The following is a 17,353-nucleotide window of genomic DNA, read 5'->3' on the forward strand; positions in this document are numbered from 1 at the left end:
GGGATCAGTGCTTACCTTTCCTCCTTTGCCACCCATGGATTTACTATCTTCACCATGCAAAAAATTTGTGAGGCATTACCCATCCACCCAAAGAAGGATCTCGTAGGAAATCAAATCTACCTTCTTCAAGCTGACTCAGATTTTTCAGCTCTTTTAGCTCCCCTTTGTTCTCCTTCTTTAACTAACACATCACTTAAGTGACAGATGAAAACCCAAGCAAGTTTTGTGCCTTTAAATTGTAAGCCAAAGAACACCCTTTGCACCACAACTGAAACAAAAGGAAGCAGCAGAATCTCATCATCTTTTGTTATCACTAGACTGGGTTGCCTCTTTTTCAAGATGCAAATAAACCTGCATGCATATCCGCTTTGAAGCCTGGATCTCTGCAATGAGGAACCCCCAAAGTCTTACTGAGTCACAGCAGATAACCTGACAAGAAGGCTAAATAGGAAACACATCCTGCTAATTCACAAATGGGAAGTAAGCATTCCAGAGCTCAGTGTCTGTCAGCGCTGATGATGAGGTTCAACAAGAGCAAGTGCAGGGTTCTGCACCTGGGCCAGAACAATCCTCACTATTAGTGCAGACTAGGGGATGAGGTGATAGAAAGCAGTCCTGTGGAAAAAGACCAGGGGTGCTGATGGACAGGAAGCTGGACATGAGCAGTGTGAGCTTGCAGCTCAGAAGGCCGATCACGTCTTGGGCTGCATCAAAAGCAGCGATGCCAGAGAGGTGACTCTGCCACTTGGCTCTGCTCTGGTAAGACCTCACCTGGAGTACTGTGTCCAGGTCTGGAGCCCTCAATGCTTGGAAGGACATGGACCTGATGGGAGTGGGTCTAGATGAAGACCATGAAAATGATCAGAGGGTTGGAGCACATCTACTATGAGGACAGGCTGAGGGAGCTGGGGTTGTTCAGCCTGGAGAAGAGAAGACTTCAGAGAGACCTAATAATGACCTTCCAGTACCTGAAGGAGCCTACAAGAAGGATGGGGAGAGACTGTGTACAAAGGCCTGCAGTGACAGGGCAAGGGGCAATGGCTTCAAACTAGAGAAGAGCAGATTTAGATTGGATGTTAGGAACAAGTTCTTTACTATGAGGGTAGTGGAACACTGGAATGAGATGATCAAGGAGGTGGATGGAGTCCCATCCCTGGAGATATTCAAGACAAGGCTCAACAGGGCTCTGGGCAACCTCATCTAGTTGAGGATGTCCCTGCTGACTGCAGAAGGGGTTGGACTGGATGACCTTTGGAGGTCCCTTCCAACCCAGACCATTCCATGATTCTATGTGGAGGCAGTTAGGCAAATCCCATGAATTCATAGACACAGAGCATGTTTTGGGTTGGAAGGCATCTTTAAAGGTCTTGTAGTCTGCCCCTGCCATGCACTGAGCAGGGACATCTGCAGCTAAATCAGGTTGTTCAGAGCCCCATGCAATCTGACCTGGAATATTTCCAGGGATGGGACATCTACCACATCTTTGGGCAACCTGGGCCAGTGTTTCACCACCCTCAGTGTAAAAAAATTTCTTCCTTGTATCTAGTCTGAATCTTCCCCTTTTTAGTTTCAAACCAAGACCCCTTGTCCTGTCACATCAGATCCTGCTAAGAAGGTCTGTCCCCACATTTCTTAGAGGCCTCTTTAAGTACTGAAAGGCCAGAAGAAGATTTCCCCAGAGCCTTCTCTTTTCCAGGCTGAACAACCCCAACTCTCTCAGCCTGTCCTCACAGCAGAGGGGCTCCAGCAATCCCATCATTGTTGTGGCCTCCTGTGGATCTTCTGCAACAGGTCAATGTCTCTCCTGAGCTGCACCCAGCACTGCAGGTTGAGTCTCAACAGAGCAGCCAGAAGGGCAGAATCTCCTCCCTCCACCTGCTGCCCACATTGCTGGGGATGCAGCCCAAGATAGGGTTGGCTTTTGGGCTGTGAGTGCACATTGCCAGCTCATGTCCAGCTTTTCAGCAACCAATAAACAAAGTCCTTCTCCACAGGGCTGCTCTCCATCCCTCAGCCTGGATTGATATTGAGGATTCACTTCTCATGGAATTAAGGTTGGTATAGTACTCCACATTGAAGGGAGCATGGTGGTGAATGGTGCCACATCCAGCTGGCAGCCAGTCACCAGTGGCATCCCCCAGGGATCAGTGCTGGGCCCCATCCTCTTTAGTATCTTCACTGATGATCTGGATGAGGGCATTGAGACAGTCATCAGCAAATTTGCAGATGACACCAAGTTGGGAGCAGATGTTGCTCAGTTAGAGGGTGGAAAGGCTCTGCAGAGGGACCTCAACAGGCTGGACAGATGGGCAGAGTCCAACAGGATGGCATTCAACAAGTCCAAGTGCCAGGTGCTGCACTTTGGCCACAGCAACCCCATGCAGAGCTACAGGCTGGGGTCGGAGTGGCTGGAGAGCTGCCAAACAGAGAGGGACCTGAGGGTGCTGATTGACACCCGCCTAAACATGAGCCAGCAGTGTGCCCAGGTGGCCAAGAAGGCCAATGGCATCCTGGCCTGCATTAGGAATAGTGTGGCCAGCAGGAGCAGGGAAGTCATTGTGCTCCTGTACTGTGCATTGGTTAGGCCACACCTTGAGTCCTGTGTCTGGTTCTGGGCCCCTCAGTTTAGGAAGGACATCGAGACACTTGAATGTGTCCAGAGAAGGGCAACAAGGCTGGGGAGAGGCCTATGAGGAGAGGCTGAGGGAGCTGGGATTGTTTAGCCTGGAGAAGAGGAGGCTCAGGGGAGACCTCATTGCTCTCTACAACTACCTGAAAGGTGGTTGTAGACAGGAGGGCGTTGGTCTCTTCTCCCAGGCAACCAGCACCAGAACAAGGGGACACAGTCTCAAGCTGCACCAGGGGAGGTTTAGGCTGGAGGTGAGGAGAAAGTTCTTCACTGAGAGTCATTCGTCACTGGAATGTGCTGCCCAGGGAGGTGGTGGAGTCACTGTCCCTGGAGGTGTTCAAGAGGGGATTGGATGTGGCACTTGGTGCCATGGTCCTAGTCATGAGGTCTGTGGTGACAGGTTGGACTCGATGATCTTTGAGGTCTCTTCCAACCTTGGTCATATACTGTGATACTGTGAAAATTGGTTCTTCATCTACCCTTCTAGTAGGTAAAGCAGCAACAGCCTTATACTTCCAGTTCTCTGTTTCCTCTGCTCCTGGCCTTCTTAATAAAGTCAATTTATCAGCCTCAAACATTAGTGTACACATGGAGAAGTGTCCACACTGAGTGATTTTGGGCTCTTGGCAACCACTGCTTAGCTATTAATATACCAACCAGCTATCAAAACACAGGTACCCAAAGCACTTAGAAGATAGAAACTGTGTTTGCAATTTACCATTAAGAAAACTGACCTCTGCATCTTCTTGGATTTCTGGAAAAGAAAACTGAGCAGAGAGAAAAAGGAGGACAATCTCCACTATGGCAGGAAAATAATCAGCATAGTTATGGCTGTTTAGGACCACAGGCTGCCTTGACAGCTCCTGAATAAACTAATTCAGATTGCCTTGGTTTGGTCCTCTTCAGATGCATGTGACTGACACACAAGTTACTGCTTCAGCTCTCTGGAGCTTCTGGGGCACTGCAGCAGTAAATTAAGCTTCCCCTTCAATGATATGAAAGAATCCAGTGCAGAACCACAAAGATTCTGAAGGGTATGTAACTTCTCCCTTCTGAGGAAAGGCTGAGGGAGCTGGGGCTGTATAGCTCGGAGAGGAGGAGCCTGAGGGGTGACCTCATTCATGTTTATAATGGCAGTGTTGAGAGGATGCAGCCAGGCTCTGCTCAGTGATGTTCAATGATAGGACAAGGGGCAATGGGTGCAAGTTGGAGGGTGACAGAACTGGAGCAGGCTGCCCAAAGGGGTTGTGGAGTCTCCTCCTCTGGTGATATTCAAAATCCACCTGGGTGCATTCCTACTCTAGGTGACCCTGCTCTGGCAGGGGGGTTGGGTGGTCTTTCAAGGTCCCTTCAAACCCCTAAATCCAATGCCTGTATTTTACTTCTGTCACTGCTGCTGCAAATTCACTGGTCATATTATACTGTGATCAGTGAACTTATCCAGGCACTCCTTCTCTCTGTCCTTTGGTGATCTATGTGCAGTTTTGAACAAAAGTTTGATATAAATACTTGTTTGGAACAACTATTTGCCCATCAGTGCATGCTCTTCCATTTTGAATGTGAGCAGGCAAGGTTCACTTGGCAGCACAAAAAGTAGCTGTGTTCTGGGCTGCATCCAAAGCAGTGTGGCCAGCAGGATGAGGGATGTGATTCTGCTCCTCTGCTCTGCTCTCCTGATACCCCATATGGAGTAGTACTGTGTCCAGTTCTGGTGTCCCCAGCATAAGAGGGCCACGGAGCTGCTGGAGTGGGTCCAGAGGAGGCCACAAAGAACACCAGAGGACTGGAGAAAGCCAATTGTACTCTGGGCTGCATCAAGAGAAGTGTGGCTACCAGGTCGAGGGAGGTGATTCCCTCCCTCTACTCCACTCCAGTGAGACCCCACCTGGAGTACTGTGTCCAGTTCTGGAGCCCCTACTAGAAGAAAGATCTGGAGGTACTGGAATGTGTCCAGAGAAGGGCCACAAGGATGAGCAGAGGGCTGGAGCTCCTCTCCTATGAGGACAGACTGAAGGAGATGGGGTTGTTGTGTTTGGAAAAGAGAAGGCTCTGAGGAGACCCTCTTGTGACCTTCCAGTATCTGAAGGGGACTACAAGAAAGCTGGGGAGGGACTTCAAAGGGTGTCAGGTAGTGATAGGAGTAGGGGGAATGGAGCAAAACTGGAATTGGGTAGATTCAGTCTGGATGAGGGTGGTGAGACACTGGAACAGGTTGCCCAGGGAGGTGGTAGAAGCCTCATCCCTGGAGGTTTTTAAGGCCAGGCTGGATGTGGCTGTGAGCAACCTGATGTAGTGTGAGATGTCTCCCTGCCCATGGCAGGGGGGGTTGGAACCAGCTGATCTTTGAGGTCCCTTCCAACCCTGACAATTCTGTGATTCTATGATCATTAGAGTGCAACCCTCCTGGCAAAGCAGGATCACCTAGGTCAGGGGATACATCCAGGTGGGTTTTAAAAGTCCCCACAGGAGACTCCACAATCTCTCTGGGCAGCCTGTTCCAGTGCTCTCAGCAGAGAAATGTCTCCTCACGTTTACATGGAACCTCCTGTATTCCAGCTTGTACCGATTGTTCCTTTTCCTGCCACTGGGTACCAACAAAAAGAGCCTGGAACCTTCACCTTGACACCCACCCCTCTAGATATTTATAGACATTAATAAGATCCCCTCTCAGCCTCCTTTTCTCCAGACTGAACAGCCCCAGTTCTCTCAGTCTTTCTTCATAGGAGAGATATTCAAGTCCCACAGTCATCCTCATAGCTCTCCACTGAACTCCCTCCACCAGATCCCTGTCTCTCTTGCATTGGGGAGCCCAAAACTAGACACAGTCTTCCAGCTGTGGCCTCATAAATATCTCGCTGTCCACTAGGACTCCAAGGTCTTTCTCCATGGAGCTGTTTTCCAGCAGGATGACCCCTAGTCTGTACTGGTGCCTGGTGTTATGCCTCCCCAGATACACATAACCCGGTCCACTACTGAATGAAATTTTGGTTGTTACAAGTGTACAGCCACCAGATGGTATGTAGCCAGTAAACAAATCAGGAGAGAGAACACTCCTTTGCAGGTGACAGCTTTCTAGGTTGTGTCACGTTTAAAAGCAGGTTCCTTGTGAGACTTCAGTCTGCAAGTTAACTGTTAGGGTCTTTTCTTCTACTTCCAGGGCCCTCTTGTATTTATGTGTCTATGGCTCACCCCACACCAGCAGCCTGCCTTGCCCCAGCCTTTCCCTTGTATAAGCACAAATGTACATGTGGTAAACAAGGATAAGCAACTAATCTGATTTAAAACTAATCCTGTTCAGTTCTCCAATCAAATTCATATCAGGGTGTAAATTTGTCTGCCAGATGGGAAAGAGGGGAGAGGCAGAGATGTCTTCTTTGACAGCGATGCTGGCTTAAAAACAACGACGAGGAAGCTGGGATGTTGGGTTGTTTAGCACCATGGAAATCAGGTAATATTTGTGCTCTAGGCTGAGAGATTTTGACATAAACAAGGCAATACATGCTTGCAAAGGCCACTCCTGCCTTTTACTTAAATGATGAGGTAGCAAAAACCTATCAGATCAATTGTCAGGCAGGAAAGTGGCTTTTCTTTTCCCCCTTCTAATGATCCATAGCCTCCAACTGACCAAAACGCGCATCTCACCCCTCCTGTGGTTAAAGCACTGCGACCCTTAAAGATCTGCAATCTGTGGATGCAGAAAAAGAAGCTGGGCTCCACCGCCACTGTGCCATGAATAACAAACCGAAATCCCCTTCATGCCCTGCTGGCAGTAATTTAGAAGTCAAAGTTGGGGAGGAAAGTAGAAAGTAATTCACTGAAAAACAAGGCTTGGATGCTTGCTACTCAATGTAAAAAGGACCCTTTTCCATTCTGGTTGCTCTCTTTGCAGAGAGAATGAAAATCAGGCTGAAACAATGAACAATACACAGCTGTCCATGTAGTTACTCCCCTTTTTGCAGGGCTGACAAATGAGGATGATCACAGACAAACACCTAGTGGAATCAAATCACAATATCACAGTATAACTAAGGTTGGAAGAGACCCCAAGGATCACCAAGCCCAACCTGTCTCGACAGACCTCACGACTAGACCATGGCACCAAGTGCCACGTACAATCTCCCCTTGAACACCTCCAGGGACAGTGACTCCACCACCTCCCTGGGCAGCACATTCCAATGATGAATGACTCGCTCAGTGAAGAACTTTCTCCTCACTTCGAGTCTAAACCTCCCCTGGCACAGCTTGAGACTGTGTCCCCTTGTTCTGGTGCTGGTTGCCTGGGAGAAGAGACCAACCCCCTCCTGTCTACAATCACCTTTCAGGTAGCTGTAGAGGGCAATGAGGTCACCCCTGATCCTTCTCCAGGCTAAACAATCCCAGCTCCCTCAGCCTCTCCTCATAAGGCTTGTGCTCAAGGCCTCTCCCCAGCCTTGTTGCCCTTCTCTGGACACGTTCAAGTGTCTCAATGTCCTTCTTAAACTGAGGGGCCCAATGCTACTTTATGTCCAAATGCCACTTTTCAACACTGTTCAGGATCAAGAATGTGATTTACACCACGACTGCATGAGCGTACGTAGCTTGACTTCAAGTCTGTGCAGCCCATTTGGTTGGAAAAATGCTTCCTGGAATTATGTTGAGGGGAGGTTTGTTTTGGTGCACACTAAAATAAAGGACAAGTATTAAGATCAAATATTACCATCTTCATTGATGATCTGGATGAGGGGATTGAGTCAGTCATCAGCAAATTTGCAGATGACACCAAGTTGGGAGCAGATGTTGCTCAGTTAGAGGGTGAAAAGGCTCTGCAGAGGGACCTCAACAGGCTGGACAGATGGGCAGAGTCCAATGGTATGGCATTCAACAAGTCCAAGTGCTGGGTGCTGCACTTTGGCCACAACAACCCCATGCAGAGCTACAGGCTGGGGTCAGAGTGGCTGGAGAGCTGCCAAACAGAGAGGGACCTGGGGGTACTGATTGACAGCTGCCTAAACATGAGCCAGCAGTGTGCCCAGGTGGCCAAGAAGGCTAATGGCATCCTGGCCTGCATTAGGAATAGTGTGGCCAGCAGGAGCAGGGAGGTCATTGTGCCCCTGTACTCTGCATTGGTTAGGCCAATGCAGAGTGTCTGGTTCTGGGCCACTCAGTTTAAGAAGGACATCGAGACACTTGAACATGTCCAGAGAAGGGAAACGAGGCTGGGGAGAGGCCTTGAGCACAAGCCTTATGAGGAGAGGCTGAGGGAGCTGGGATTGTTTAGCCTGGAGAAGGATCAGGGGTGACCTCATTGCCCTCTACAACCACCTGAAGTGTGGTTGTAGCCAGGAAGGGGTTGGTCTCTTCTTCCAGGCAACCAGCACCAGAACAAGGGGACACAGTCTCAAGCTGTGCCAGGGGAGGTTTAGACTCGAAGTGAGGAAAAAGTTCTTCACTGAGAGAGTCGTTCGTTGTTGGGATGTGCTGCCCAGGGAGGTGGTGGAGTCACCATCCCTGGAGGTGTTCAAGAGGGGATTGGACGTGGCACTTGGTGCCATGGTCTAGTCATGAGGTCTGTGGTGACAGGTTGGACTTGATGATCCTCAATGTCTTTTCCAACCTTATTGATACTGTGATACTGTGAAGAGAAGAGCCTTGCTTAGCTATGCAGGCAGGGAAATGCTCCCTCTGGATTTATGATGCACTTGGCAACCATAGTGAAAAAAATGAGTGCAGAACTTGCTTGGAATTTGGCAACAGCTATGTGTTCTCCATAAAGATCAATTTGGAAGGAGCGGTTGTAAAAAGCCCAGCACTTCCATGGCTTTAAATCTCTTCTACATTGATTCCTCATGTATAAATTACAACAGGGAATTTGTATTTTGAATCTAAGAGAAACCAGATGCAAAGAAAAAATCAAAGGTCTGGGGCAGCAGCTTAAAGTTTCCCTATTTCCAAAGAATTCCTAACATCTATTGCCTTAGATTTGTGACATGAGACAATACCTTTGTCGAGGTATCCAACTGGAATATGGTGGCGCTGTGATATATTTATTGCAGTAAATGTGGGTTGAGCAGATAATTGATTCAAGAAACAAAAGCCCAATATCAGCACTAAATCCTGCCACTGTTGTTAATAAAACCACTTGAAGTCACTTCATCCAAAACCAGTTACAACCAGCTCAGTAGAAGCACGGAAATTTGCTTCTTTCACCCCAGTAGGGAAAAAAAGAAAATAGTTGATTTTTGATTGTTTGTTTGTTTGTCATACAGGATCACAGGATGTTAGGGGTTGGAAGGGATCTCTGGAGATCTTCAAGTCCAACCCCCCTGCCAGAGCAGGACCATAGAATCTAGTGCAGGTCCCACACGAACGCATCCAGGTTGGCTTTGAAAGTCTCTAGGGAAGGAGACTCCGCAACCTCTCTGGGCAGCCTGTTCCAGTGCTTGGTGACCCTTACAGTAAAGAAGGTTCTTCCTCCTGTTGTGGAGGAACTTCCTGTGCTGTAGTTTACATCCATTTCCCCTTGTCCTACAACAGGGCACAAGTGAGCAGAGGCTGTTCCTTCCTTCTTGACACCCAGCCCTCAGACATTTATAGACATTTATTAGATCCCCTCTCAGTCTTCTCTCCAGACTAAACAGCCCCAGGGCTCTCAGCCTGTCTTCACAAGGCAGTACTCCACTCCTTTCATCATCCTCATAGCCCTCCATTGGACTCAAGCAGATCCCTGTCCCTCTTGAACTGGGGAGCCCAGAACTGGATGCAATACTTAACATTATCAGAAAACTCCTGCAAGTTCCTTTTTTTTTTCTATTGGTAGAATGAACAATTTGTGTTTCTAGGAGAGATTATTTGGAGCAGCTGGGATTTTATTTTATTCATAAGAGCTTCATTAATCCACCATCAGGAATCAGGAATCATTTTTAGAGCTGCTGATGCAGCAGGCACATTTTGACAAGCGATGGCACTGCTGGTTTCACAAATGAAGGCTTTAAAGCTCTGTCCTGCAAAGAGCTCAGTGCTTTTGCTTGGCAATTTTTCAGCTGTTATCTCTAATCACAAAAATCATAAATGAGGGGAAACTACTCAAGGCACACATAAAGGAGCATGATTTCTAACCTCCTGTGAAGAAGCAAGTAATAGAAGTCCTATCCACACAGGCAGTTGATGCATATTAATATTCCTGGGCTACTACAGAAGAAACTTGGATCAAATATTCCATTAAACCTGTAGGACCATGGCAACCAGCCTGCTATGTAGCCCTGCAAGACATTTGGTGCCTAAACTCAGCTTGAATTTGCACACAGTAAAACTGAGCAGTTGAAAAAAAAATCCTAAGATATAGTGGAGAGAAGAATGTGTTGCTGTCACCCAGCCATGCTGTGATGTTGGGTCATTGTTTCACAGCAGCTGCTAATGGACAGAAGGGGACAAGGATTCATTAGGCCCTTCCTTTCACACATACCTCAGCCCATAGTGAGGGTCATAGAATCATAGAATGGTCTGGGTTGAAAGGGACTTCCAAAAGTCATCTAGTCCAACCCCCTCTGCGAAGTCAGCAGGGACATCCTAAACTACATCAGGTTGCCCAGAGCTCTGTTGAGCCTCACCTTGAATATCTTCAGGGATGGGGCCCAAATCACCTCTCTGGGCAACCTGTTCCAGTGCTCCCCTACCCTCACAGTGCAGAACTTGTTCCTAACATCCAATCTGAATCTGCTCTTAGAATCATAGAATCATTAGGGTTGGAAGGAACCTTAAGCATCATCTAGTTCCAACCCCCCTGCCATGGGCAGGGAATAGAATCATAGCTCGTCACCTTGTTACACTTGCCACTGATGAAACCCATGTGAAGTATTAGGCCAAATAGTAAAAGACAACGTGCAATAAACCATCCTGGGTTTGTAGGTCACCAAGTAAGAACACAGCAACAGGCAGCAACACTGCTTAAAGGCAAAAGGAAAAGTATGCTTGACTTCCATTTTCCTTCTGCATATACAACCCTGTCAAACATCACAGAATGGTTTGGGCTGGCAAGGACCTTGAAGATCATCTGAGAGAAGACCTCATTGCTCTCTACAACTACCTGCAGGGACATCAGAGCGAGGAGGGGGCAGCCTCTTCTACTTGGTGGCAAGCAACATAACTAGAGGAAATGGTTTCAAACTGCACCAGGGGAGGTTCAGGCTGGATATTAGGAAATACTTCTTCGCAGAGAGGGTTCTCAAACATTGCAATGGTCTGCCCAGGGCAGTGGTGCCAGCAGTGTGCTCAAGTGGCCAAGAAGGCCAATGGCATCCTGGCATGCATCAAGAATAGTGTGGCCAGCAGGAGCAGGGAAGTCATTATACCCCTGTACTCTGCACTGGTTAGGCCACACCTTGAGTACTGTGTCCAGTTCTGGGCCCCTCAATTTAAGAAGGACATCGAGACACTTGAATGTGTCCAGAGAAGGGAAACGAGGCTGGGGAGAGGCCTTGAGCACAGCCCTATGAGGAGAGGCTGAGGGAGCTGGGGTTCTTTAGGCTGGACAAGAGGAGGCTCAGGGGAGACCTTATTGCTCTCTGCAACTACCTGAAGGGTGGTTGTAGCCAGGAGGGGGCTTGGTCTCTTCTTCTAGGCAACCAGCAACAGAACAAGAGGACACAGTCTCAAGCTATGCCAGGGGAAGTTTGGGCTGGAGGTGAGGAGAAAGTTCTTCACTGAGAGAGTTGTTCACCATTGGAATGTGCTGCCCAGGGAGGTGGTGGAGTCACTGTCCCTGGAGGTGTTCAAGAGGGGATTGGACGTGGCACTTGGTGCCATGGTTTTGTCATGAGGTCTGTGGTGACAGGTTGGACTCGATGATCTTTGAGGTCTCTTCCAACCTTGGTGATTCTGTGGTGGAATCACCATCCCTGCAGGTGCTTAAGCAGCCTGTGGACTTGATGCTTAGGGGTTTAATGTTGACCCTTCAGCGCTGGGTCGAAGGTTGGACTGGATGATCCTTTAGTCTCTTTCAACTGGATGTTTTCTGTGATTCTGTGATCATCAAGTTTGGACTGGATGATCTTTGAGTCTCTTCCAGCTGGATGTTTTCTGTGATTCTGGGATCATCAAGTTTCAACCCCACTGCCATGGGCAGGGCCACCTCGCACTAGACCTGGTTGCTCAAGGCCCTACCATCACTAAGCGGCCCCCCAAAGCAGCGGCACAGTTTAAAACCAAGATCAGCTTCTCCAACAGAGCAAGACTTACCTGATGGAATACAGGTTCCTTCAAATTCAAGTAAACCTGGAAAGATTAAAAAGAAAAGAGAGAAATCATTTGCAACAGAGAACAACTGCAACATTATTCACCTAACTACTGCCAAGACTCGTTCTGTTAGAATCAAGTTGTCTGCCCATGCACCATTAAAGGTTGATTAAAGACCTGAAGTTTCCTCTGGCAAAACCTGGGGTTTTAACTGTGGAATTATTTTAAATTAAGAGGCATGAATCGAGACATTAACATCTAGAATCTCCTTGTTTAAAGAGAACTGCAACACCAACAAACCAATTAAGATGCAGGAATTACCCAGCCCCATTCTCAATCTGCATTACAAGAAGCAAGTGTACTCTGCTTTGATTTGCTGTTATCAATATTTTGGAGAAGGCTTTAACCTGGCTCTGGCCAGCCTGATCTAGTGTGGGATGTCCCTGCCCACGGCAGGGGGGGTTGGAACTAGATGATCCTTGTGGTCCCTTCCAACCCTGACTGATACCATGAACGTCTCTATTCGTGTCACCAAAAGCTGCTGGCTCTTCCTGTCGTTAATGCAGTGCATTGAATTGCTGCTTTCGAGTAGAGAAGGGCAGGAGGATGTAGGGATAAGGTGGCACAAGTGTAAAAACCTGCAGGAGGCCCAGAACTGGCAAGCAAAAAATGACCTCTAATATTTCCAAGAAAGGATTATCAACCAAAATAATGCAGGAGATTCCACCTGTGGTTGACAGCCAGCAGGAAGCTCATTTTATTCATAAAAGGAGCACACTGAGAAAGAGAATCAAGTTCACCACGACACAAGAAAAACCCCTTTCAATTTTTTTTTAGCAGCTCATCCTGGCTGTTGTTTTAGAACTCCAGGACTGGGTGCCAGAGCTCCCTGTCTGCAGCCTGTTGAACACAACTATTCTGATTTCTGCAGATGAATTCAAGCCAGGGGAGATGAGGAACGCAGCTTTTATCCAAGGTGCCGTAACGAGTCCACGGTGATTGTTTTTCTCGTATGCCTCTTAGAGCTTTTCTTCTTCATTTATTCTACACAGTGCTTTAGACAGAAAGGTTTCAGGGTTCTCTTTGGCTAGCAGGTAATTTTCCCAACAGAACAATAATCGCTCCTTCTTGACTAGAAGTGAGGAGGATTCATTAATACCCTTCCTTCACTAGCAAGAAAAAAACCAACCTACAGGTGAAAATGGCACATTAGAGGAAGTTACTTACTATGCTGACTACGAAGCTGTATGTTATTAACAAGAAGAGCAGTGGATAATTGACTGTGTTCTTGTACTTGAAGCATTCATACCTGGAACAGAAGATAAAGGAGAGTGATAACATTCAGCACTTACCATACAAAGGATGCATTTTTTCAAGGTATATTATCCCAAAATTGGTAAGAAAATTGATCTAAATGAGCCTTAGGCCCTTCAAAAGTTTTAATTTTCAGATGAAAATTCAGACTTTTACAGATAACTGTTGGGCTTTTGTTTTTAATCTACTGCAAAAAAAAAACCCCACCTCCCCAATAAGCTCATGTATATACAAAAAAAAAATAAAGGAAAAACCCAGTTGGTGGGAAGAGTTTGAGAAGCAGAAGTGGTTTCAGGAGGTGATAATGGATGGCACATTAGAAATGAGTTTAAAATGCACTGCAGCTGCCAAAAAACCACCACATCTGTGAGCTAAAGGCAGCGTGGGAAAGGGACTGCCTTACAAAACAGTGATCTGGGAAACTGCAGATTGTTTATGGCTGTAGTACACTCACAGTGCAGTAAATTTGCTAGATTGAGTACTGGTAGAAGTGGAAAGCAAAACCAGCTAATTGCTCCCAGTATGTAAAACAACTAATTAAAATGAGCTTCACTCCCTACACTACACTTCAGTCACAGTTGGGATGGAATTACCCAGGCACATCCCAGACCATTTCTCCACCAGGGAAAAAAAAAAAGTCCAAAAACCTCAACAAAAATGAACTTTGAGAAGAAAAAATATCATCAGGGCTAGAGAAATTGTCTCAGTAACTTCAAATGACACCTGTGCAGTTTATTTCATAGAATCACAGAATGGTTTCAGTTGGAAAAGACCTCCAAGATCATCAAGTCCAACCACAGAATCATAGAATTGTTAGGGTTGGAAGCAACCTCAAGGATCATCCAGTTCCAACCCCCCTGCCATAGGCAGGGACACCTCACACTACATCAGGTTGCTCAGAGCCACATCCAGCCTGGCCTTAAAAACCTCCAGCGATGAGGCTTCCATCACCTCCCTGGGCAGCCTGTTCCAGTGTCACACCACCATCAACCTAAGACCACTGTGGCCATTAAACCACGTCCCAAAGTGCCATGTCCACATGCTTCTTGAACACCTCCAGGGACAAGTCCAACCATCTTATTAATAATTATAATTATCTGAAGGTGTGGGTGACAAGAAGAAGGGGACAGTCTCTTGTCAGTGGTGGGCAGTGAGTGGACACAAACTGGAACACAAGAAGTTCCACCTCAACATGAGGAAAAACTTCCTTACTGTAAGGGTGATGGAGCACTGGAGCAGACTGCCCAGAGAGGTTGTGGAGTCTCCTCTGGAGACTTTCAAAACCCATCTGGATGTGTTCCTGAGCAACCTGCCCTAGCTGATCCTGTTTTGGTAAGGAGGTTTAACTCAATCTTCAGAGGTCCCTTCCAACCCCTACAATTCTGTGATTCTCTAACTCTACATTTAATTACAAGCTTTTGGGAACAAACATTCTGGTGGAGGAATAAAAAGGGAACAAATTAAAAATAAGCAGGAACATAAGGGTTAAAATAAAAATCAAAATCTATCAGGCAGCTCAAAGTGCTCCATTGCAAAATGGCTTTGCCAAGGTAATTACACAGCTTGAGAGGAGGACTAAAGGATGTGTAAAGGAATGTCCTGCAGAACCACCCTACTACCTACCTTCCAGAAAACCAAACTAGTTATTAAAGTCCTTGTACACCAAACATTAGCTCATTCCTCAGAACATTTTAATTACTGCCAAGCATACCTACACAGCATCTTATCAGAGCTAGAAATGCAGTAAAACACCCTTCAGTGCTTTTGAAGATAGTATGTTAACCACTGCACAAAATAAGCAGGATTATTCTTTTCTTTCCTTTTTCCCCCAACACATTTTTTTTCCATAGCTATTTCTCATCCTTTTCCCCAATCACATTCAAATCAGACAGAAGAAATGCAAAGGTAATTTCAAAGAGATAGGGATCTGCAATGGAAATATTTCCACTAACAGAAGCATTCAGACTCTGGTCCTCAGTTTGCACAAATATATGCATCACATACTGATAGCAATTACCACAGAGGTGGCTTTAGTCCTTTTAACACCCCATCCCCATTGCAAGCTATCAGTAAGCCTCAAAGATATTCCAGTTTTTAATGGCTAATTGATAAGTCTGAAAGGAAAAAGAGACATTTTTGTCTCTTTGACAAGTTGATTGAGGAAGAAGTTCTTCCCCATGAGGGTGGTGACACAGTGGAACAGGTTGCCCAAAGAGATGGTGCAAACCTCATCCCTGGATGCTTTTAAGGCCAGGCTGGATGAGGCTATGGGCAACATGATCTGGGATCTTTACAGTTGCCAAATGCTACATTGCCTCCAAAATGAAATGGAAGAAAACATCCTGGCATGGCATTAAGCTGTCATGTGTGTTCCAAGACACTCTCTATAAAATATGCACTCAGCTCTTTATTAAAATGTTTATTTATTTTTCTTTTTCTTTAATTTTCCAGATGAGTGGAAAGCAGATTCAACAGAAATAGGAAATTTGCATTTGGAGTCAGACAACATCATTGAAATACAGCTCAGATAAATGAGAATGTTGCTAATTTTGCAGGCATAACTGCAGTTGATTTTATGATGTCTGCTGTTTACACACCAAGGAAGACTGAGCTGTTTGTACACTACACAAAGTCTTTAACAAGAGGTTTTGGGGTTGTTGGTTTTTTTCCCTGCAAAACACACACTGTGGATGTAGACAGGAGGGGGTTGGTCTCTTCTCCCAGGCAACCAGCACCAGAACAAGAGGACACAGTCTCAAGCTGCGCCAGGGGAAGTTTAGGATCGAGGTGAGGAGAAAGTTCTTCACTGAGAGAGTTGTTAGCCATTGGAATGGGCTGCCCAGGGAGGTGGTGGAGTCACTGTCCCTGGAGGTGTTCAAGAGGGGACTGGACGTGGCACTTGGTGCCATGGTCTAATAGTCATGAGGTCTGTGGTGACAGGTTGGACTCGATGATCTTTGAGGTCTCTTCCAACCTTGGTGATTGTATCATTCTATGATCTCTAAATTAGGAAACACTAGGACTAAAGCCAGGCTGGTGTTCTAATGACCAAGTCATAACCCTGTGCTGCCAGTAAAACTGAGATCTCACTGAAATCTGTAGCCTCACTACACCATAGTATGGTCTGGGTTAGAAGGGACCTCCAAAGGTCATCCAGTCCAACCCCCTCTGCAGTCAGCAGGGCCATCCTCAACTACATCAGGCTGTCCAGGGCCCTGTTGAACCTCACCTTGAATATCTTCAGGGATGGGGCCCCAGTCACCTCTCTGGGCAACCTGTTCCAGTGTTCCACTACCCTCAGCATACACCAGATTAGGCTTCACAGAATTGGCATTTCAAAAGGTAGTATTTCATAAAAATATCCAGAGAAAAAAGAGAATTGAACAAATACTTACAGGCAGTAGACAAACACACAACAACTGTATATCATTGGCAGCTCATCCAACAGCTACAAAAAGCAGAGACATCAAAACATGAAAATGACTTTTAACTTGCATGCTTGTGGAAGTTAATTAAAGAGAGAGAAATCTTAAGGGAAGAGGAGTTTTGAAGTGATTTGGATATTCACCTTCATGGCTGTGCTTCAGACTGCAGCTGTGTCAGGTCCTATTCAAGCCCAGAAAGCTTGCTGCATTGATAAGCTTGTTACTCTGAACCTTGCAGTTTTATAGCAGACAGAAACTCTTTTACCCCTCCCCAAAGGAATAAAAGAAAATGCTCCACATAGAATCGGAAATTTAAATGGAAGTACTATTCACAACTATGCACAACAGTACAAAACCATACCAAAATACACAACATTTAAATTCAGCTTCAGCCCAGGTCTCTCCAACCTGGGCTTTAACATCTACTGGAGAGAATCCAACAAAGAGCCACAAGGATGATTAGTGGACTTTAGCATCTCCCTTATGAAAAGAGACTGAGATCCCTGGGGCTATTAAATCTGGGGAAGAGAAGACTGAGAAGGGATCTGATCAGTGTCTATCAACATCTGAGGGGTGGGTGTCAAGTGGAGGAGGCCAAGCTCTTTTTGGTGGTACACAGGATTAGGGAACAATGGATACAAACTTGAGCACAGAAGGTTTCACCTCATCATGAGGAGAAACTTCTTTACAGTGAGGGTGCCAGAGCCCTGGAGCAGGCTGCCCTTAGAGGTTGTGGAGTCTCCTTCTCTGGAGACTTTCCAAACGCATCTGGATG

The 17,353-nt window shown here is 46.5% G+C and overlaps 1 protein-coding gene across 1 annotated transcript in view; it reads right to left on the minus strand.

Annotated features, from left to right (window-relative positions):
• Positions 1–17,353, minus strand: part of ACER3 (alkaline ceramidase 3) — a 93,646-nt gene that overhangs the window by 23,849 nt on the left and 52,444 nt on the right. The window contains exons 4-6 of the mRNA XM_054164600.1: positions 16,549–16,601; positions 13,067–13,148; positions 11,843–11,878 (exon numbers count right to left, since the gene is read on the minus strand). Of these exons, the coding sequence (XP_054020575.1) occupies positions 11,843–11,878; positions 13,067–13,148; positions 16,549–16,601 (171 nt within the window). The remainder of the gene's footprint in view (positions 1–11,842; positions 11,879–13,066; positions 13,149–16,548; positions 16,602–17,353) is intronic.

The sequence above is a fragment of the Dryobates pubescens genome, chromosome 10, assembly GCF_014839835.1.
Source record: "Dryobates pubescens isolate bDryPub1 chromosome 10, bDryPub1.pri, whole genome shotgun sequence".
NCBI classification, from domain to species: Eukaryota; Metazoa; Chordata; class Aves; order Piciformes; family Picidae; genus Dryobates; species Dryobates pubescens.